Here is a 23,873-nt window from a genome sequence, read left to right on the forward strand (position 1 = left end):
CCTCCTGCTCAGGAGCACATAAAACCAAATAAAATGCACACAAACCAAATAAAATGTTAAAATCTAAAATCTAATGTAAGAAATTAAGCATTACCATCTCCCCAGTAACTCTCCCCAGGAATACAAAATCTTCTCAGGACAATCCTTTGACACATCACCAGTGCCACTGGAGAGTTCATTATCACTCTCTGTAAAAATAAAGAAAAAAAACAAGAAAACAAAAGCATGCATAGGTTTACCCAAGAGCACAGACACTAGACATACATACGTACAAGTCTCAGACAATTTTTCTCATCTATCAGTTTTAAAAGCATAAAAAGATACAAAATTTGAATGGAATCATAAAGAATGTTTAGCAGACTTCACCAAACAAGTGTATTAATGAAGTTACCATCAAGTTTAAAAGAACAGAACTAGGGAATAATTCGCAGCAGTGTTACCAGAGAAAGGACTGAGACCTAGAAAAGCATTATGTGAGAAAAGCTTCAAGGCTGTCAAGTCTCCATTTAATGAAATTTGACAGTGTTACCTAAAAGTCACACTCCAGACTTCACATAGAGGAAAGTCTCTGCTAAAGCATAGTAGATAATGCTACTTTGTTCCATCACATCCCTTGGGCTGTCCTGGGTACCCTGAGCTCAGGAAGCCTCCTCGGAGCCACAAAAGCATTTTTTCTACTCAAGTAAGCTCACGGATGAGCAGAAAAAAACCCAAGACTGTGACATGAAAGGCCATAGTACATGGAACAGAGAAGATTGCTTCAAATGAAAGCTCATTATTATTAAGAATTAAACACTTAGGGGAGGGATATATGCTACTATATGACTAACACCCAAACCCAGAAGGGATCATGTGGGCCTGGGAACAGCATGCTCAAAAAAACCATCCAATCCAAGTTTTCATTAGGAATTCCAAGTGTCCCACAGTAAGCTGGACAGTCCAACTCCATATGGCAGGTCCTCAGGCAAATATGGTCTTGCAGGTATTTGGATTTTTTCCAGTTTTATCCGAGTGAAATACTGATAAGAAGTAAACAAGTGCAACTTCAACACCAGATGCTGAGAGGCTCCAGCTTTCAGTGTCTTTAGCAGGAAACACAAAAAGAGACACAGCCACAGCCCTTCTTAGCATCATCACAGAACCCCAGAACAGTTTGCCTTGGAAGGGTCCTTAAAGCCCATCCAGTCCCAACCCCCTGCCATGGACAGGGACACCTTCCACCAGCCCAGGTTGCTCCAAACCCTGTCCAGTGCAGCCTAGAACATTTCCAGGGATGGGGCAGCCACAGCTTCTCTGTCACCTTCAGAGGCTGCTGAATCCATGGACACTTTGATGTTAGAGGGCTCCAAGGTTGCTCTTCCCTATGATCTGAACTCTCTCCAGAAATTAAAATGCAACAAAAAAAGAACCAAAGCTACATCTGCCCCCCAAATCCCTTCAATATTCTCTTCCACACTGCTCTGTCACATCTTGTTGCTGATCTAATACCCTGAATTCCCTCAGGGGCATTAAACACTTGAGCTTCATGTTGACAACATAGTTCAGGTAGAAGATCTTCAGTACTTGTGCAATTACCCTGTTAACTCTTCATCTTTATCATTCTCACTTCAATTACAGATTTCTAATTTATATTCTTAGCAGTTGTCAAATACAAGTCATTAATAAAATATCAGTGCTTGAATTTGACAGTGAGCTGTGAGGACAAAGACAGCAAATAGTGGATTTCAAGGACAATTAACAGCAAAAATGTTGCCCTGAGAGAAGCATATCAGAAATCACTGTGTTTCAAAATGAACACTACACTGGTGAAAGGCTTCAGCTTGGAACCTGTTTGCACAGCTTTACAGTTCCCAAATACCAGTCCAACCTCCATTCAAATACTTTCCCGTTACATTAAATGTAATTAATTAAAAATAATTTAAAATAATCCAAACAAAATAAGCACCCACCTGCATCACAAATCTAAAAAAAACCTTGATTTTAAGCTTTCCCAATCTTTTGCATGCATTCACTAGACCTAAAGATGGAAATAAGATCTAAAACCCCCAAGTTTATAATTTTAATTAAAATTTTCTATCACAGTGACAGGTTTCTCAGTAACCAAAGGAATCAATTGTATCCTGAGGGAAAAAATGTATTTGAAGACTCAGCTTCCCCCTTAAAATTACCAAAAATAGGGTAAAGGCCAATTTCCTCACTTATCACACAGACACAGCAATAACAAACAAAAAAAAAAGGAACTAAATGCATTATATTTGTTTAATTCTCTCCTCTCTTGAATTGCACAACTGTGTCAGAGGGACCAACAATAAGTGCAGTCCCTTCTACTTCCCATGGAAAGAAGAAAAAAAACAATGGAGGAAACCTCTGAGAGGAGTCCATTTGGCATTCAGAGACATAATGATACTGGTATGTATTAAGAAAAGTCAAGAAACCCAGCTCACATCAGGAATTTACCACAAACCACAATTACAGAAAGGTTTTATGTATTCAAAGTAAAGGAAGAAATTTTGGCACCAAATGCTGAAAGGAAGAGATTAGACTTTCTTTGGAGAGACTGAAGAACCCCAGCACATCTCCACAAGAGTTAACGCTGAAAATACACACAAACAAACCCTGCAGCCTGGAATGAAATCTGATCAAGATGACTAAAATCCCCCAGCAGACCAAAACGTTTCAAAATGCAGCTCCACTGAATGCTGTGAGCAACAAAGCCCAGTAGCTCTTACTGGATCCAAACCTGAGCTTGCCAAGGAATACTGACATCAGCCTACAGTAACAAACCCCTGGATTTCTCACTGAGCTGGTATTCCCAGCAAAATCCTTCCAAATTCTAAAGGAGACCAGTGTTACACAGCACATACACTCCAGTGCTTCAGCTAGAAAAGTCTTTCATCTGGAAGGCTTGGCACTGTTTGAAATGTATTATTCAGTTATAAGTCAGAAAATCTCAGGCCTTAATTAGAAATGCCATATGCTCGCTTTCAAAAGACGCTAATGTCAAACTTCAAAATAGAACAGGGCAAAGGGAAGAGAATAAACAGTCTTAAAAACCTCTACTTTGTTTCCATTCTAAAGAGTATTTACATATTCTAACCTCTTAAAGCATTAAGGTATAAGCTAAGAAATAAAAGATGTCATGGGAGGGATATTTAGGTGTTTTTCTCTGAGCATTTCTACACTGTTTTTTTCCATGTTCCATAGCATCTATAAGGCAGCAGAATTTGCCAAAGCATAATTTAATCCACCCTTACTCTGCTGGGAAAGCCACAGATCCCTTTTTCTAAATGTTCTGTGTATTTCTCCTTCCTCCTGTACTTACCCTGACCTCTCAGAGCCATCAGCTGGGCAATCAACTTGGTCAGAGCAGGTGGACAATGGAAGACACCTCAAGGGAGCAAACCTTGGGGTTGTGAATGTGTGTACACACAGTAAGCCTCAAAGGTTTTCTGTTTTGCTTTGCATTGCATCATGATTCACAAAACTCACAAAAAGGTCATGCCTCATGAATCAATTCCCTGAATTTAGAGCCTTTTCTAAGCAAGCCTGAAGGATCTTACTCCCACAGCAAGCACTGTTCTGTATGGAATGAGCATGGAATAATATTCTGGGCTGGAAGGGACCTCTGGAAATCAGGCAGCCTGATCCACTCCAAGCTCTGGTTAGATCAGGTGCCTCCAGGACCTGAGTGAGAGCTCTGCTGGGTTTGGCTGGGAGCACCAAAAGGGTGGGGCTGCACAGGAATTTGGGAGGGGACACAGCTGCAGCAGATGACCCCAACTGACCCAAGGGATGCTCCAGACCATAGGACACAATGCTCAGCATGTAAAACAAGAAGGAAGCCATTTATCTTCCCAAGCCACTGTTACACATGATGGAAGCCTCCCAGAACAGTAGATTAGCAGTCTATGGATATACATAATTTTGTCAGTTCATTCCAAGGATTTTACTGCTCTTTTGACTCAGCTCAAACCTAATTTTTTTCTACCCTGCAATTTATGCCAATTACTTTCTCTTCCCTCCCAAACAATTTCAGCACATCTCATAAAAAACCCCCAAAACCTTAACCTTTATTTTTCTTCTCTAGAACACTCTACTTATTTCCACACTTCTGCTCATTTCCCGTTTTCTCCTCCAGTCTGTATTTTTTTCTTGAGAGATGTTCAAACAAAATCCTGAGGCATCCAGTGTTCAAACCAGAAGAATTACACACACAATAACTAGCATAAGCAAATACCCCACAGGAAAAAAACCATACATAGAGGAACACAAAAGCTTGGCCTCTTCTTTCCCATCTCTTACTTTGGTAGTCCAGTGTAAGAAACAGAGGTCATGCTCAGAGGGTAACCCCAGTACTCAGAGTAGTATTAAAGGTTAGGGAAAGACTGTAAAAAATACTATGGGAAACTAACCCAGAGCAGAGTCAAAGACATTCCTCTTTCTCATCAGGGATTAGCAGCCTCAACTTTGTTTATTGGCTTTCCCATTTTTGGCATGAGGAAATAAATTCTGGTGAAGGACTCATACCAACAAAAATGGAGATATTTAATGTGCTTGAATTTCATTATTCATCTTCCCAGTTTTACAGTGAAAGGGTTTTTTTGTTTGGTTGGTTTAGGATGCTTGTTTTTTTCAGTGGGCCATTTTTTTGCATCACACTTCAGAATTTGGCTTTAAACAATACTCCCCTCAACCATATTTTACACCAATTATATAGCTATAGAGCAGCTTTTCTGAGTGGTTCAAGTTCTTCTTCAGGAAATTCTACTAGTTCATCTGAAATAAAGACAATATTTCAGAAGTCAAACTCCCTTTTCAGTTAACAAAAACAGAAAAAAGGAGGAAAACTACAGAGTTGCTTTGGAGACACTGAACATAGAAGTAAGTAAGTGAAGTACCTCAAAATGTGTAGAAAAGCATGAATAAAGCAGATTAAAAAATGAACAGGTGAGATTTGAGCACTGATGTGAAGGAAAAAAAAGGATATTTAACGTGTTTTAATTTAGAAGCGGTTACATGTGAAATAAAAAGAGTAGGTGGAACTGAAAAATAATATAGCTGGAGCAGTCTGAAGGAGAAGGAAGTCAGGTCTCCAAGATAGGTGGGAACAGAATTGGAATAATTCAAATATGAACAGTTTGATTTTTAAGTAAGAGAAGAACAAACCTGAGGGAGGAGCTGAAGTTGGCAGCATGTTATCAGAGCACAAGACATAGTGTTATTGACATGGAACCTTTCCATACATGCAAGATAAAAGAGCATCGTGAGAAAGGCCACAAAAAGAGCAAATTTTCATTTATAAGGTAACAGGGAATTATAGAGCATGAACTATAGTTCTGCCAGGGAGGATGAGAGTGAAATAAAGTTTAAGTCACGAAAGTCATTCTTGTATTAAATAAGGCAGATTTTCAGAAATGTCCAACTTTTAGTGCATTACAAAATATTCTAATGAACACAGAAGGATTTTCAAATGCCTTCCAAATAACTGATTTATGAAATGACAATCCTCAGTACAGTCTCTTATCTAGAGGGAAGAGAAATAGTCAAGAGCAAAAAACCACAGATTAATGAATCTGAACTTGCATTGAATTCTGCTCACAAAAAACTTTCTGCTTACGTTAGTTACGTAACTAACTTGAAAAATTCATTTGGCAACTACTGAAGTACATGTAAAGAGAACAAAACCAGAAAATAAAGGTAACAGAATTTTTCAGTAAAAGCAAACCAGTATTAGAAAAAAAACCAGTGTTTTGATTTTCTTTCCTTTTTATGAGTTGTACGATACACATTTTTCACTTAGAATCAGTCAAATGAAACCTAAAGCTGACACATCACAAAATTTTGATTACCTTGCAAAAGGCTGCAGATTTAATTGCTTCTTTATGTAACACAAAATCTGAATAATCCCAAACCCTGTATTCGATAAACACAGAAAGGGTGGCACAGCATGCAGCTGGATGACCTCTGCCTTTCCCTCACTGCACATCATAATGCACTGTTTTCACACGTTAAAGACTGTGCAAAAATCTCCCAAAACACAACCAACTGTCCTGTTGGTGCAATGGACAGCCAAAATGACATTTTTCTTTTTAATACAACAAATTCTGCATTTCAAGCCCTATCTTATATCCTCATATATATCTGATACGCCCTACCTTTAAAACACTTTGTTCTATGTCATGTACTTTCAACACAGGCCCTGCATCACTGTCATATGAAATGACAATTATTTTTAAATGTCCCAAAAATAAACCTTAACTGGGCATCCAAGAGATGATCCTCCCCTCATGTATTGCACATAAAATTGAGCCACCGTGACATCTCTAAATTTGACGTACAAATGCTTAAAGCTGAATAAAAGAAAGTGCAGGAGAATTATTGCTTCAGTTCAGTAGTTTTGCTCCCACACAGATGACAAAGCCAACTAAATGCTGCATAGTGGAGGTAGTCTTGTAAACACAAACATGTTCCACATGTACTGTGCTGTCTGATCCCTGACATCTCAGGGAACAGGCAAGGAAATAAAATTGGAGGTGTTGTCACAACTCTAGGGCAATGCATTAGTAATTTATCAATTTGCAGATTAGAATCTGCTCCCATCTTTGATATAATCAATGAGAAAGAAGTATCAGTGTTAGAAACACTCAGAAGTTGTGTTGCCTGGCATTTAAGGCAGTATTCCTTAGATTAGACAGCAGTTACACTCAAAAAATACCAGAAAGCTAATGATCAATACTAAAAAAAAAAAGAATCTCACACTGAGGTTAGGGGAACTGTTGGTTGAAACCAGTCCTTTTAATAATCTTTATACATTTTTTAATTATATGAATGTGCAATTACCTAAACAGTGGCAGCTTGAGGCCACCCAAAACTGATGTCTGAAAAACCTGAGGAGATCCTTTAGCAATAGGGAATTTGGATTCCTAATAAGCCAGCAGGATTGCAAATCCTTTTTCAAACTGATTACAGACAGACAAGGAAAGACAGCCACTAATGAATAAAGCATCCAAATTATTCAAAATAATCTGCAATTGCTTCCAGACAAGATGAAAACACCAATTTATGCTCATTTTGTGTCTATTTTGTACCACAATCTGAAGAGATTTTATGAAAGTTATAAAAAAACAGAGAGCCTGAGATCCAAGAAACAGAAGTCACTATGATCCCACAGAGCTGAAACCTACCTTTATTTGAGAATATCTTTTTCTAGCATTCTGCAAAAATAAACCAAAGACATCAACAGATTTCCCTGGAGCATTCATGAACCACAGGCCAGAATTAGGGAATTATCTGTTGCCTTGAACCTCACAAAGGAAGTGTGAGGAAGAGATTTTATCAAAGAAAACATTCCTACCCACAGTGCTCCCACACATACTGTGCAGGAGTGTCAAGTGGACACTGGGGAAGAAAAGAGGGATAAAAGAGCTCAGGGTAAGTCACACTCCTTGGGTGTGTTCCACTTCCTGGAACAGAAAAAAAACCTTAAAAATCCCCAATTTTCCTTTTAATTTATAACCTTGCAATTTAATTAAATACTTCTGCAGCCCACAGAAGCGCTTCAAGTTCAAAACATTTCAAACACTCACCTTGTAACACAAAGGCCACACTTGCATGAACAAATCTAAATACAACTGTAACTATCAACTGCCACCATATTAAAAATAACAAGTCCTCCACACTCAGTATTTTTATATTTATTTAGGAAAGTATCACATGATCACATTCCTCCTAGCAGCACAATGATAGCTCCAGAAGTCAACTGAGTGCGTTTATTTTATGATTTTTGAACTTGTAAGGTGTAAAAATAATCCATTTTGGATTATTTTACAGACAGAGTCCATAAAATGACATCAGGCTTGTCAGGAATATTTTCTTTTCATTTGGATGCTATTCTTAGTAGTGTCTATATTTTAAAACTCTTCCCTTGTGGAACTGCAGAAAGGGGTTTTGTCTGGAGATAGCTACTGGCCAAATGGCCTCATGAATTTAGGATTTATGACATATTAGTTCATTTTTATGGAGATAGCAAAAAGACTCCAAGACAGATTTAACTGATCTTCTTTAGGACCCAACTTTACTCCGTGTTGGATTAATATAACAAACAGTTCCTGTGAAGTACACAAAGCTATTTTTAATTGGGATTAAAATGCAGAGTTGACTATTTCAACGCTAGTCATGTAATTTTTCTCACACAATCACCCTCATTTGTTCACATCATAACCCCTATTTTATCACTAAATACTCAGTAGTTCTATTCACTCCTAAAACATCACCTCCTCTACTCCTTTGCCTTCCTGAGTACTGAAAAAGCCTCTACCCTCCCACAACACCTGACACACATTTTGACTGCCTCTGGCTGATCACCTCTGATCACTCAGTATTGCTCACCTCTCCCCTCCTGCACACACCTTTCTGTGTGACCAGCACAACACCCCCAGAGCTTTTCTGAAACTTTCAGGGTCCCTTATTCTTTCATGTCTATTTTCAATGTCAAATCCTACCATTTCCACACTGAGCTTCCACACCTGAAGTTCATTTTTCTATTGTCTCTTTTTGTTCTTAGTGTTCAGACAGCTAACAGGAGTAGGAAGATAAAACTTTTACTTCCTTCAGTTGTTTTTTTTTTCCTTAGCAAACAAACCACAAATGGAAACAGTTCTGTGTTCCTGGGAGTCATCTGAGAATGTTCCAGAAGCACTCCATAGCTCATGTTTAGAAGCTTTTTGGTAGGCAAGTCATCTTTTACCTGTTTCAGGTTATCTGCTGAACATTCTGTGCTTACTCTGCAGCCAACTCACAGATGGGAACAAGAGCTCCTAACCAGACACCAGGGACCACAGACAGCTTCAGCAAAAGTAGCTTCAACTCAGTAATAAGCAGCTTAAAGAGTATTTTCTGGTTTTGAACAGAACTTCTCCTGCTTACAGTCATCCTTAACCTTCCAACTTTATCCTGACTCCAGAAGAAACTCAAATGGAGTTATTTAGTATTCTGAAATGTCAAGTTTCATTATTAAAAAATCTAATAATTCAAGTATTAGACCAAAAGGAAGGTCAGCATTTCACACATGGTCTAAGCAAGCCCTGCTGCTAAAAGCAGCCAACCTATTCATCCCTTTCTCCCTTTGTTATTTATTCCTGGGACTACATCCTCCTTTAAATGCTTCTGCTGGAAAGCTATTTCCCCCAATCCTTAAGCTCACAAGTGCAGCCAGCCACTTCATCCTCTGCAGAACAATGCTACACTAAAATGCTCTCTGAGCTTTGCTTTTTTCAATACTGCAGCATCCACACCATCCATTCTAGGCATGCTCTCTCCTTCCTTAATGCTCCAGAAAGGAGAAAAAGGAGTTCACCAACTGTGCTCTGCACCTGCTTACAAGGTTCTACTTAAGGTTAACAGTGAAGTTTTCTGCATATTAATAAAAGCTGATACTTAAATCCACTGTATTTGAAACCTTTCCAGAAATTTCCTAATTATACATTTGAATCTTTTAAAAATTATATTTCAAGTTTAATAGAAAGCTTTTTATTAAGGGGTGCACTTTACATCTTAGGTTTTGACAAGAGATTATTAAAATTATTTTTTAAATTATCACCTCCAAAGCAAGGGACCATAAGTGATTGGATTGCCAGAAATATCTGTTAGAATATTAGTAATTAAAAAACAAAAGTGAGGTTGAAATATCTCTAAGTAACAACTTCACAGTCTTAGCAAAGGTCTTTATTTTTTTTATAGAGCTATTCACATGAAAAATCAAGCTAAAATGTGAAAAAGTATTAAAAGCTAAGAATGCTATTTAGAGAGTATATGAGCTCCATTTTCTACAAGCACTTGTTCAAAGACATTAGGCCTAACTTTAGTATAGATTATTTAAAATCATTATTGGCAGGTACCATGTTTGGCCTTTCATTACAACAAAAAGAAAAGAATATTGGAAAATGCCTTCTTTTTTATGAGCATCTTTATTCATATACTCATGGCACAAGACATCCCAGTGATCTGTGTGCATGCAGAGTACACAGGAATCAAATAATGCATTCTTATACAAGAAAAATGCAACATGTAGAGGTTTTGAAATCAATTAAAGAATATTCTGTGGGCATACAAGAAAAAGCAAAAAAAAAAAAATTAAAAAAGGGAGAAGAAAAGAACCCATATAGCCAGGTAGCTATCACACTTAACATTGAAAAAGAAAAAGCCTTCTTCCAAGGCCAAGACAAGACATTGTAAACTCAAGGGGTTTTTTTCCATCATCATAATTAGTACCCTGAAAAAAAAAAAAAAAAGAATGAAGAGATTTATTTAGAAAAACTGCAAATGACTCATTGAACCTGCATATCCTCCAGGATAAAGAACTTCTCAGCACAGAACTCTAAATGTGGTTTCCATGAGAACAGAGGCACATCATATTTTTAATGTCTTCTCTTAGGAAGTAATCTACATTTAAAATATGGAAACTAGCATTAGAGAACTAAACCAAAGTTAACTTAGGTTCATACTCCAGTGGAATACTTGTTCTCTGCAATAAGATAAAGCCATTCTGTAATAGTACCAAGAGGACAGTAGCCATGTTATTCCTAATTGTGCTGCATTCACCACATTCTGGAACAGCTGCATTCTTCCCAATAACAGCCATATTGAAAAAATAATTATTCCATTATTTAAACCCTATCAAACAAGTCTCAGATCAATTTGACTCTCCAACTCACACATCCAGCAAGGAAAATCACCAACAGCTGAATTACACTACACTGATCCACAAGTTCCAAAGGCCAAATCGGAACTAATTCTTGCTGTGACCAGTGAAGCAATCCCAAACACCAATGAAAGAGAAGAAATCCTTTGGAGAAAATAGCATTTGTACCATTCACAAGTGGTACTTGATACAAAGGGGGGACTGACATAGCTGATCTGTGCCTATTCCCCTCCCCTTCAGGAATCAGATCAAAGTTCAAAGAGCAGCACCTGACTGTGGGGTTTTTGCAAGCTTGGTGTCACCTGGGATATGTGGAGGGGTTTGGCTTGTGAGAATAACCACACCTGCCTGCTCCAGCCTCTGTTAATCCCAGGGTTCTGACTCATATTGCACAAGCTAGAATCCAACACTTACCAATAAGTAAGAATCAAGGAAGAATTTTTCCACAGTAGTGAGTGAGACTTTTTACAGTATTGACAGAACAGTGACAGAGATCTGAAGAAGAACTTGGTAAAACAATCACAATTCCTGGTAGGTCAGACATTCAGATCAAAAATGGCACAGGGAAAGCCTATTCTGAATGCTATGGGCTAATCCTCAGAGCACAAAGAGACAAGAGTAGGTCAAGGGCCTTCAAACAGTCAAAAACCAAAAAATTCTACCCATCAAGAGGGGAAAAAAACCCAAAATTCCCACCAGGGGGAAATACACAGAGGTATGTTAGCTTTGGAAGGGGCAGGCAAATACACTGGATCCATGAACTGCAGCAATCCCCAACTGAACCAGGAGATGTTTTAATAAACCCTAGATGTAAGTGAGGGAAACTAAATCACATGTTAAGCAGTTAGGGGATAAGGAAATTCCCCATGTGAGTCTGAGGGTTGTATTTTTTTTTTGTTTTCCTTAAAAACAGGCATTTAAAACCTGCCATTTCAAGCCTAATTTCCTGCTGTCCTCTTCAGTAGCACAGCACATTCAAGGCAAATGACTTCTGACCAGAAGAAAACACCTTGGAAAAGCATTTTTCTAACCTGCTGGCAGAGCACAGGTGCCTCAGCAATGCATTTGGAAGCACACAAAGATGGACACACATCATCTGCTGCTGCTATTGAAGACATCCAAACAATGGCTTGGCAAAAATACTATTACTCCTAATAGAAAAACAGTGGTGATTTTTTTTTTGTCTAAAACAGTTGTATCAAGAATTAATTGAGTAAATTAACAGCAGAAATATAATAGTATACCATCCATGGAAACTGTAAGTGCTGATTTATCCTTACCTTCTTCTGCCTCATCCTCCTGGGATGACATAGGCCCTCCTCCACTTGTTGGGGTGACTAATTCTTCCTCTCTGGCAGATTCTCTTTGCAGGCTGACAACTTCATAAATTGCATCTCCAGCACTTGTATGGCTTTTTCCTTCAGACTAAATGAAAATAGGGGTATGTATTAGGTTGAAAAATAGGGCTATGAAAGGCTAAACAATAGTTTGGTCAGGATTGCCTCAGATTTCTTTGCCTTGGCACAAATAGATGGCAGTATCTGAAAGTTCTGTTTCTCTCAGTTTTACAGGTAAAAATATAGATAAAACTGCATTATTTCCAAAGCTGCCTCTTGACAACCATTTTGAGTGTTGTTCAGAACAATGATTAAAAAAACTTACCAATTTAAACAGCTATAATGAGATTAAGTCAAAGAAATCTCAGCTACAGAAAAGAGGAGAGAACAAAGAGGAAAGATATTGGAGTAAGTGAAACAGGAACTGAATGCCTGAGGGGGGAAAAAGTAATGCTCAGAGGTTTTTTTGTAGGTAAAGAGCAAACTACAGAAAAAACAAAACCTCACCCTTCTGAAAAGCCTTAAATTGTGGAAAGCTCCTTTACTCACTAAAAACCAGGAAAATGTATCTTTCTTCAGCAGAACACAATTTAAAATACACTCCTTCCAATGAGAAATGTAATGGAGTCCCATGGCAGGGGGTCTGGAACTAGGTGATCTTGAAGGTCCCTGTGAACCCACACCACCCCACAGTTCTGTGACTTTCTTATGAAAAAGAAGTCAGTTAACTACAGCTTAAGCAGTTGCAAGTTTTAAAATAAAAAGAGGATTTGTTTTTCCTTTGAGTTACAGTTATGAACACAGTTATTTTTCAGTGATATGCAGTGATAACTATATTTTTAGAGAATTGTATATAACTGCAAACTAATGATGGTATTAAATAAAGCAGTCCAAAATGTTGTGCTATTTTTTTCTTTGTGCATCTTGTCTAATCCATTAAAATAAGGTAATTATTGGATCATACTAAAATCATCAAATTAGCCATGGAAAAGAACACAGTTCCAGTTAGAGTACGCTCAACTTGTTTGGAAAACAAATATGATAAATTTGAAAGGCTCTACAATACCTGCACAGGAGATATACACAAACTACTGACCAACACTTGCAATTTCAACCAGCTGGTGAAATGATGCAGATGAGCAGCTTAAACAGGGATTGTTTTACTGACACAATATAAGTTATTTTATAGTGAGAAACCTTTCCTCATTTATTTTAGATTAATAATTGAGACCCACTTCTCTTAAAGCAGAGGCTCCAATTATCAGCCAGTTTGCTGACTCAATTTCTCATCAAGTCAGTTTAATGAATTTTAGGGTGTAGGTATAAATAGCCTGAATTCTGTAAAAATTAAGCAGGGTAACATCAGAGCTGTTATCCCTGTTTTATTCTCACATAACACCATTATTGAGTAATTACAAAGTACTTCGTTAAATCAATCAAGTATTGATAGCATTAATGTTATTAAGCATGGGTATCTATAGCTGTTATTTTTGAGAGAGTAAAGCATGAGATACTGTGGGTTTTGCTGCATGTTAAAATTATTACAAGTCTTCAGCTCTTTGCACATGTTCTGGTTAACTGCAAGAGCCACCTGTATCAAATGTAAAAAAATTATCTATTGGTTTTCTCTGAAGCACAAACCCACCATTCCAAGCACCATGTTCTAACAATGAAAACTTGCATGAGCAATACAGTAAGACAGCTAAAAAGAACAATCCTAAATGACACATTAACCTGCATTTCTGACACCTTTTAGAATTCTTTATACCTGAGCATACCTTACCCGTCTCAGTTCAGGCTATTAAATGTGCCTGAATCCTTCCTCAGAAGGGTTATGATTTTTTTTTTTTTACAATCTACTTAATGCTCAACTGCTTTCCCAAGAAGTTCCCAAATGGCTGATCCCACTGCCATCTGCAGAGTTATTTCTCAAGGAGTAACAGAGCCCTGAGGTACAGGATCTTTCAAAGGTGTTGGCAGGAACAGCTACTGCAATGCAACTGAGAATTGGTGAAATAAAGATTTGTATCAAGTCACCCAAAGAGATCCTGGCAAACACAGCCAGGACCTCATCTTGCAGAAGGATCACTAGGACTAAAAATATTCCTTTTTCAAAGATCTGCACAACAGACTTTGAATTTTGCAGCAAGAAGAAATGCACGTGTTTCTTCTGGGAAGGGAGACGTGTATGTTTGTCACATTATAAGGGGTGAGAAAAAGAAAGCACCCATATTACCCCATTAAAAATGGTACAGTTGCAAGGGATTTAAAAGGCAAGCTGAACTGATAAAAGATAAATATCAAACAACTGAGAACAGAATACTTTAAAATGTATTTTCTTTAATGTCCAAATGCAGATATTCTTATTTGCATGCAACAGCCAGCTTTCTCAGATTTCCTTAAATTTCAAGTTGCTATGCTAATCTCTAGAAGAAATACAGAAACAACATTGCTTGAGATTTATTTACACCCTAAGTGTTAAACACAGCAGCAATTTTCCCATGTAACATCAATACAGCTTGGTTTTTTCAGACCTATTGCTGTGCTCCACAAAAAGATGGCAACTCAAACAGTCCCATTAGGCTCAGTAAAATTAAATAATCGTTCTTTGGTTCCATTAGTCAAAGATCATGTGCTGTGGGCATTGGAACAGTGGTGCAACCCGGCCTCTGCTCTTCACTTTTGGAGCTAATACCAAGACATCAGTCTGTGGAGAAAGCAGGTGAGCAGTGGCTGCAGGAGGATGCAGGTACACATCATTGACAGTGAATGGGCAGATGTACTCTTGTATGTACTCAGCCAGTGCCAAAACCAGAAGGGACTTGAGCTACAATCATACCAGCCTCACTCTCTTAAAGCTCAGCATCAGGTTCCTTTGTCTTTAACAGGCCACATTCTTACAGCCATCTGCCCTCATATTGCAAATGTCAGCAGCCCTTTGATTTTACAATGAACAATTACAGAGCCATTTGCCAGTTCTACCAGTCAAGTGGGCTTGCTTTAGAGATTGTAGAGAATTAAAGAGAACTCAATAGGCAGGTTCAAAATAGTTGAAACCCACAAAACCAAAGGCTTACGACTCATTACAATTCACTTTACAAAGTGTGCTGGGTTTGGCTGGGGTAGAGTTATTTCCTTCACAGTGGCTGCTTTGGGCTTCTGCTGGAAATGGTGTTGATAACACAGGGGAGTTTCAGCTCCTGCCCCACAGCTGCTGACACAGAGTCAGGCCCTTTGCTGCTCTTTATGCCACCCCACCAGCAAAAGGGCTTGAGGTGCACAGAAAGCTGGGAGGGGACACAGCCAGCACAGCTAACCCCAACTGACCCAAGGGATGCTCCAGACCATATGGCATCATGCCTGGCACGTAAAGTGAGGGTGAACAGGAAGAAGGGGGGGATGTTTGGAGTGATGGCATCTGTCTTCCCAAGCCAGTGTTACACTTTTCCCCAGGGGATGGCTGAGCACCTGCCTGCCCATGGGAAGTGGTGAATGAATTCCCTGTTTTGCTTTGCTTGAGCACATGGCTTTTGCTTTCCCTACTGAACTGTCTCCATCTCAACCCACGAGTTTTCTCACTTTTACTCTGCTGATTCTCTCCTCCATCCCACCATGGGGGAGTGAGTGAGTGGCTGTGTGGGCCTTGCTAGCTGGGGTTAAACCATGACACAAAAGCACTGAAACCATACACATGCTACTTAATCCTTATGCATTAGAGCATCCCTGAAATAAACAGTGCAAAGAAACAAGCTGCTGAGGAGCAAGTGCCACACTAACTTTTATAAAGGCCAAATTAGGACATATGAGACTGTGGTGGTGTTTGAGGGTCCCCAGGATGAGGGAAGAGATGAGAATCTTGATTCCATGTTTCAGAAGGCTGATTTATTATTTTATGATATATATTATATTAAAAGAAAACGATTACTAAAACTACACTAAAGAAAGAGAAAGGAGACATCAGAAGGCTAGAAAAGAATGATGATAAAATCTTGTGATTGAGCAGAGAGTCTGACACAGCTGGACCCTGATTGGTCATCAAGTAGAAACAATTCACATGAGACCAATCAAAGATGCACCTGCCACATTCCACAGCAGCAGATAATCACTGTTTACATTTTGTTTCTGAGGCCTCTCTGCTTCTCAGGAGAAAAACCCTGGCAAAGGTATTTTTCACAAATTATGTCAGTGACACAAGACAAATGTTCTAAATTAAAAAAACCAAAGGCATTACCTGTTTTAGCTTCATATAGAAAGTTTCTGTGAAGGTTTTCCTGCTGAAGTACCAGAAGCGTTCGTTGGCAGGGTACACACGCACCACGGTCTCCAGCAGGAACCTGACTGGCTCCACCACCTCAGTGACAACCATGTCCACAGCCACAGTCATGAACACACGCTTATCTGAAACACAAGCATGAGAAAAACTAGTCAAAGCTCAAATCTGTAAACTGCTGTTCAAATTGATAGTCCTTTCTGTTCCATCAATGATTCTGTTGCACCTGTTTTATTTTTCTGAGTTCTACACCCTCCATGCCTGGTGCACAGAATGAAAGCGTGCAGTAACCATCTGATAACTTCAAAAACAAAGATATTATGTCCTTGTTTTAAAGGCAGGAGCAAGACACCATGCAAAGAAAATACCACTGAAGTCACAATCCCCATCAAACAAAAGGAGCATGCAGAGGATAAGGTCACACTGTGAAGTGTAAGGAGTTCTGTTACATGCTACATGAAATAATGTGGTGTGAAAATCCATCAGCAGGAACAGTGACACAGGCTGTAGGTACTTGGATATGCCTGTAAGCAAATGAGCTGAGCTCTGCCTCAGGACAGGAAATAAATTCCAGACTTACATTCCAAGTTTTTTAATCCCATCAGAGAATCTAAGTTCCAGCAATAAGAAACTGCATGCACTTGAATGCATCATTGCCAGCTGCCCCAAGATGCAGGGGATGAAATTTGTAACCAACGCACAACTAGAAGAAGGAGAACCCCAATGCCTCCTACTCATACTGCTTTGCTGAGTATAACAATTTGCAAATGCTTAGACCCAAAATCCCAATAACCAGGGGCAGGCACATCAGCCCCAAACACTAATGTAACATCTCCAAATCAGCACCACACACTGTTCTGTGAACAGTTATTCACAACTCTGTGTTGGGCATGCTTATACAGAAGAACTCCTAGCAATGGACTCCTGGAACATAATGTTTCATGAACTCAGACATGCACTGTGATTGCCAAGAGAAAGTGCACACACCAAACCCCTGCTGGGTAAAACTAACACACAGATTAGGTTCCACTACCTTTTGGAGTTTCCTCATTAAGTACTAGAAACATGGGTGCATTAGGATTCCACATTCCAGTAATGACATAAGCCTTCCCATCAGAACTCTTTCCCATGGATTCCTAAAAATGAAATCAGACAGGATTTGAGCTCAAAGAGAGGGACATGGGGATGAGAAACAGTTCTAGGAACCTTAAAGAACATGAATTAATGGAATGAACTATTACTAGTATGAGGCAAGTAGATGCTTCCTGAAGTTTTGTGGAACAGTCCCTATGGATCACACAGGCCTGTTTGGTAGCCTCTGTAGACAAAAGGAGATTGATGTTCCCTCTCTGCAATTCAGTTAGGGATGGAAGAGTGACTGAGTTCTCCAGATTTAAATACGGAGAAAGGAGTTTGAAAGGAAATTACAAATGTCTGTTTCTGTGCTACAGTGGAGAAATAAACCAACAACTCATTAAATCCAGCAGTTAAATGTACTTGGAATATGAACATAAATAGAATTCAAGGTGGAGTGAAGACAGGAATTCAAATACAGTAAAAAGGTGTTGTATAGATTTAGAGGAACAACAACACTCCAAAACTCATTCTAATTAATTCAGTTTTATAATCAAATAAGAAAGGGAAAATCAGAACTGATTTCAGCAAATAAAACCAGGGAAGAAAAAAGAGCTGGTAAATACAATCAGGCCAATAAATGAGTCTGACAAGTGAACTAAATACTGATAAATAGAACCAGCAGCATGAGCACAGAAATGAACTAGGCAAAACTGGGACAACTGTAAAACCACAAAAGGTCTGATGGGTTTAACTCTTCCCAAATTTGCCCCAAACCAGGTCACTCTAGCACTTCATAACTTGAAAATGGCTGTATTATCCACAGAGAGAAAGTAAATTGGCATTATTACAGAAAGGATCACATTGTTTTGCAGTTCTCTCAGAAGCAACTCTAAGAAACAGAATATTGTAGAAGACAAGGGAATACTTCAAACTCTGGGCAAGAACTTAAAATCAAATGAAGGCAAAGTTTTTAGCCCCTTGGAAAAATAAGAGCACTTCCCTGGCACCCAAATATGAAAGCAATTATTTGCTCTGAATTTTTAGGGAACATGCTTCACACAATACAGAAAGCTCAGTTATTTGTAACAACCTAATCTCTGCTTCCCTAATTGAACAAAAGCCAGGTGCCACAGGTTTTGACAAGAATTGTATGTTTTGTCCATCTTATGATTGTAGATATCATATCTCAGAATTTAAGAAACAAACAAAGCAAAAGATATTAAAAGCTCATTTTTCTGGGTTTTCTTTTTCTTTTTTTCCAATCACCTTATCTTATTTAACAGGTTATTAGGGCTAAGTATTACCATGTCTAGTAAATGCATGTCACTGTTCTTCACATTTCGTCCAGGGCTTAGCAACATCCCAAAGCACCTGAGGAGTTTATTTAAAACAAAACAAAAAAATAAAAGAAAGACACATATTAGCTTTTCACAATACAAGAATGTTTGCTTGAACATAATGGACAGCCACCTACTGCTTCTAATTTTAAGAGTACCTTTCAGAGAATTGTTTGTTATTGTTATGGCAACACTCAGGAAACAACACAACACATGTTACAGAAAAGACAATGAAATTATTTTCCAGAATGAAAATGGCAGAAACTAGCATCTGGCCTTTGAAAACTCAGCTGTTCCTAAAGACCATTTATAATAATGAGTTCAAAGATACCAACAATTCCTACACATTAGTAATGAAGACTGGCAGGAAAAAAAATTCACTCTCTCCCCAGTTCATTTTAAAAATTGTTCTCATGTAATCATAGGAAAAAATACAAATTCATTCATTCTATTCTTCATAATAGCACTGCTGCAAAACAATCACATCGCATCATAGACCCTTAAAAACAAAACCAAGAAACAACAATTCGCTCAATTTTAAGACTTCACTCTTCATTTTTTAAAATCTGAATTTGTGAGATATACAGGGCCTTGAATTCCAGTCAAATCATTTTACAAGAAAATGCTCTTGATATTTTTAAGAGAAAAAAAAAAACCACCAAAAATTTCCTCAGACATTCATATTTTTACAAACTTCCTGACTACTGAAGGCACAAATTCAGGCTTGAGATCTCTGCAAATCATCCATATCTTTCTCTCCTTTGAACATACTCCATTATGAATAAAAACACCAAACAGAATTATGTATAGGCAACAAACAGCAAGCTGTCTTGCACAGGTTTTTGAAAAACCTTAGATATCAAAGGAAAAAAAAATTAAAGTAATTGCTATTTGAAATACTATGGAAAATTTGGTTTGTAATTCAGAGAGTTTTGTTGGAAGAATTTCTCTTCTCTTTGGTTCTCTGATAACCAAACTGGTTTTTCTCATTGACTTTTAGAATTAAGTAATATGCTGAACAATATTGCTTGGACATATGAACACCAGCAAGTAAAATTTTAGTAACACTACAAACTAGAAAAGTCTCAAGATATGCAATCACTACCTCACCTAGCTTTCTCCTATTATATTAGGGGTATATGGTTTTTATTTTTTACCTCATTACACTTAACATCCACAACAGTATTTTCTGTTCTCCATACTCCTTCACTACTAGAATCACAAAAATTTAAGTGGCACATAAATCCAAATCCTTGTCTACTGGTTTATCTATATCTATAATGCAGTGCTGTGTAAAGCACCCAAGGCAGCTCAGATCCAGGATTTGGATTTAGCCACACAAACCAGATTCTCTGAGAGACTAATTCAGCTGGGCAGAACCAACAGCATACCTACCTACTACTTCTTGTTTCTGGGGCAGAAATAGGTCTGAGAGAGCGACAACTGATAGCAGCAGGGGATCACCAGCTCCTGCTACAGCTGCTACAGAGAAATGTAAGGCCAAGATGCAGAAGATGGCCAAATATTTGTGCCTTTCAAAGACAACAGCTTCCAGATGCTGCTCATCACTCAGATGTACACAAGTTCTGATGTGTGACAGCCAAGATTTTTGGGAAGTATGTTTCCCAAAGAATGGAAGTCAGGAACAAGTAACCCCTGCCTCTCACAGAAGCAGACTTATGATGCCTAGCAGCATCCTGCTGCAAGAAGAGTCAGGGCTTCTCTTCCCTCTTGTTTCAAAGAGGAAAATCAGTTCAGACCAGGTCAGGACCCTCACTTGCAGAAGATGGATTTTACAGAAACAGCTGTCAGCACATTCAGCCTCTGACATGAGGGGGCTCAACCACACATCCAGGATTTAAAATGACCTGCACAGGTTGTGGGCCTCAGTCTCACTTCAGACTTGCTGGATTTCTGCACTTAAAGGTAGCTACCAAGCAGCTCTGGGCAGCTGCACATACTCCATTACTTTCTAGACCAGCAGGAAAATTTAAAAAAAGAACTGTAATTGTTATTCACAGCATATATTTTAATTTATAAAAATACAAATGCTACCCATGGATAAAACTGATAGCATTAAGTCAACAGCATGACAGGACAAAAGGGAATGGCCTCACACTGTCAGAGGACAGGATTACATCAGATATTGGGAATAAATTCTCCCCTGTAAGGGTGGTGAGGTCCTGCCACAGGCTGCCCAGAGAAGCTGTGGTTACTGGAAGTGTTCAGGGCCAGGCTGGACAGGGCTGGAAGCAATCTGATCTAGTGGAAGGTGTCCTGCCCATGACAGAGCAGGGTGGTCTTTAAGGTCCCTTCCAACCCAAACCATTCTGGTATTCTGTGATCATGAAGAGTTTCCACCACTAATGAGAAACCAACCAATATTTTTAATATTTTGCAGTTCTAAGGATACCAGCCTACACTTTAAACTAAGGTATACCTACATAACTCAGGATTCACTCTCCTGTATGACTGGTAGCAAACTATATGCAAACACCACTGTGTTGAGAAGAGTGTCAATCCTTCCATCTCTGACAATGAAAGGCTATTTCACTCTTAACAACAGCTTCCTTAAAGCCCCTGACCATTAACCAGAATTTTCTTCCTGAATCCTATAAACAACTGAGACCTGACATCCCCCATGGTGGGACTGAAGCTGTGTAGTGCCACACATGACTCTGAAATGAACACCCTCTCTTCAGCTGCTTTGAGCCAAATAAAAACTGGCAAAACCCAGGTCAAACAGGGCACAAGAGCAGGAAGGGCCAAAGTAATGCACGAGAGTAACTTTCTGCATCACCCTGACTCAAACCAGGCTCTGTCTGAACACCAGGAGGGAGCACTCTCTCTCAACCAAGTTTGATCTCCTGAAATCACAACAAAAGATTTTTGAAATCTTTAGATCAGGGACCAATTTCTCCAGAAATATTTTTTTGCATTGTAATTTCCTCTCTGAAGTACTTTTGAAGACACATTAAATTGCTCAGAAGCTCAGTCTGATGTATCCTGCATGCATCTTTCATCAGATCTGAATTTTAATCTTATCAGGAGTAAGAACATCAAATTACTTACAAGCCTGTGTATGTCATTTCAATTAAATAACTTTTACACAGCAAAACTTGTGGTGATAAAAATAACATCCCCAACTGAATATTCTAAACACCACCAAAATAAAAGCTAATTTCTAAGAAAGATAGTTTTACATTGGGGAGAAAAGCAATAATCAAATGCTATTCATAAATGCCTCATTAACTGAATCCTGAAGGCAAAACTGTTTAAATTAAAATTACACTGAAAATAGATTTTTTTTTAAGCCAATAAGTAGCAAAAGCCTATTTTACAACATAAAAGCAATGACAAAAATTTTTACTGTATATTTCTTGTGTAAAACTTTAGCTTCCATTCTGAAGTAAAAGCTTGAAACTAAGTCAAGAGATCAGTAAGATTTTGGGAGGGTTGGGGGCAGGTTCTCTTGATTCGCCTGTTTTCTTGAATTTCCTTTTCACTACAAACACATTCTCCCATTGTTACTCTTTTGCTAAGATTGCCATCTGGTGGCATTAATTCTGTTGTGCAATCATACTTTCTCTTATTGGTACATTTTTTTCTATCACATAAATTGCCAAGTCAGAGAAAACCACATTAAATACCATTCTTTCAAAAATATAACCTTCATCATTTTGTTAGATTTTTACCTTTCAATGGCCAGTTCTTTGTTGGAAAGTTGCTGAACTGTGATCACCACTTTCTTCTCAATTCCCTGTTTAAGCTTGAAGTACAATTTATCTCTATCCTTTGGCACAGGGCTAAAAGAATAGAAACATCCTTCAGCAGGTATAGAACATGAATTGTTAAATACAGAAAAGATTTTATGCTTCCTAATTTTAAATTAATTCAAAATTCATTAGATTTTAGAAAATGAAAAGAAACCACTAAACTGTATTTACTCAAGAAACTCAGTTTGATTAAAGTTTTTAAAATACTTCTTACTATCTTTTCCATTTGCACAGGCATCCATTGAGCATCCCTAAAAGAAACTATGCAGTGAAGAGATATTCACTTGAAGAAGGTATCCTGAATTTTAATCTTTTTACAGAAAAAACACAGAGAAGAAAATTGGAAAATCATCAAAAGAGCAGCTTCCTATTTACAGCATTTCTGCTCATGAAAAGAGGTCAAATGAATTTTGTTGCACAGAAGCTGTGTGTGTGGAAAGCAGCTGTGCACTTTTTCCAAAGAGATTTCTGCTTTTCCCTTTCCATTCTGATTACCTAAAATTTCCTTTTCCATCATCTTCTTTGACTTCTAAGGAGACACTGAAAGTGTACACATCACTGTCTGGTGTGGGAAGAACAAAGTCCTTCACGTGATCAGATGCTTGTTTGGAAGAACGCTTGAAAGCTGTGGAGAAACTATACAAAATTCGGCTGACCTGCAGAAAAGCAAAATCATTAATATTTTGGTCAAAAATGAGGGTGTTTTGAATGAGGCATTGTGATGTTTTTGAAGGTCAAAAATCACTTGCCTCCTATACTGAACACAAATCTTGCCTCATGTACCACAAAGCACTCAACATCACGTGTTCAATAACCAAGTCATTTCAGTAACAACCTCTCCTATTTCCATTCCTGATAACTTCCCTGCTCATGTCATGCTCAGTGAGTTAATATAAATTAAATTAGAGATTAGGAATGCAGCTCATTAGAAGACCTGCATAATGTACTTTTCAAGTTGTGTTTTTAACAACACAACATACAGCTTGCTCTGGCAGATGTCAAAACCCAAGGAGATTTCTTCTTTTTCTACCCTACAAAGTCCTTTTCTCCCAGACTCTCACACAGTTCTTCCTAAAATATCTAGGGGAGAGTACTATAACATGGTTGCTTTTAATTCCAAAGGCAGACATTGCAACTTCAGTATGAAACATACCTAAATAAGGTCAGCAAAAGCCCCAAATGAGGCTTTCTAAATCTTCCCATTACAGTGCAATTTGGAATTTTCTTGAAATACTAAAAGCAAAAACTTAAAATCATCATTTTATAGTGCCTGGAAAAACGTGTTAGCACATATGAATGAGTTTCATGTATGACTAGTTGCACATTCTGCAAAACTCATTCATATGTGCTAACACATTTTTCAAGGCACTATATATA

The 23,873-nt window shown here is 38.3% G+C and overlaps 1 protein-coding gene across 7 annotated transcripts in view; it reads right to left on the reverse strand.

Annotated features, from left to right (window-relative positions):
- RABGAP1L (RAB GTPase activating protein 1 like) overlaps positions 1–23,873 on the reverse strand; it is a 233,879-nt gene that overhangs the window by 184,396 nt on the left and 25,610 nt on the right. For all 7 annotated transcript variants that reach the window (XM_071435913.1, XM_071435920.1, XM_071435918.1 and 4 more), the window contains 7 exons: positions 22,992–23,152; positions 22,416–22,526; positions 18,688–18,754; positions 17,340–17,442; positions 16,268–16,434; positions 11,980–12,124; positions 95–188 (listed from right to left, as the gene is read on the reverse strand). In XM_071435913.1, coding sequence (XP_071292014.1) covers positions 95–188; positions 11,980–12,124; positions 16,268–16,434; positions 17,340–17,442; positions 18,688–18,754; positions 22,416–22,526; positions 22,992–23,152 — 848 coding nt within the window. The remainder of the gene's footprint in view (positions 1–94; positions 189–11,979; positions 12,125–16,267; positions 16,435–17,339; positions 17,443–18,687; positions 18,755–22,415; positions 22,527–22,991; positions 23,153–23,873) is intronic.

Source organism: Agelaius tricolor, unplaced genomic scaffold (assembly GCF_023055355.1).
Source record: "Agelaius tricolor isolate 1412-34295 unplaced genomic scaffold, bAgeTri1.0.p SCAF_11, whole genome shotgun sequence".
NCBI classification, from domain to species: Eukaryota; Metazoa; Chordata; class Aves; order Passeriformes; family Icteridae; genus Agelaius; species Agelaius tricolor.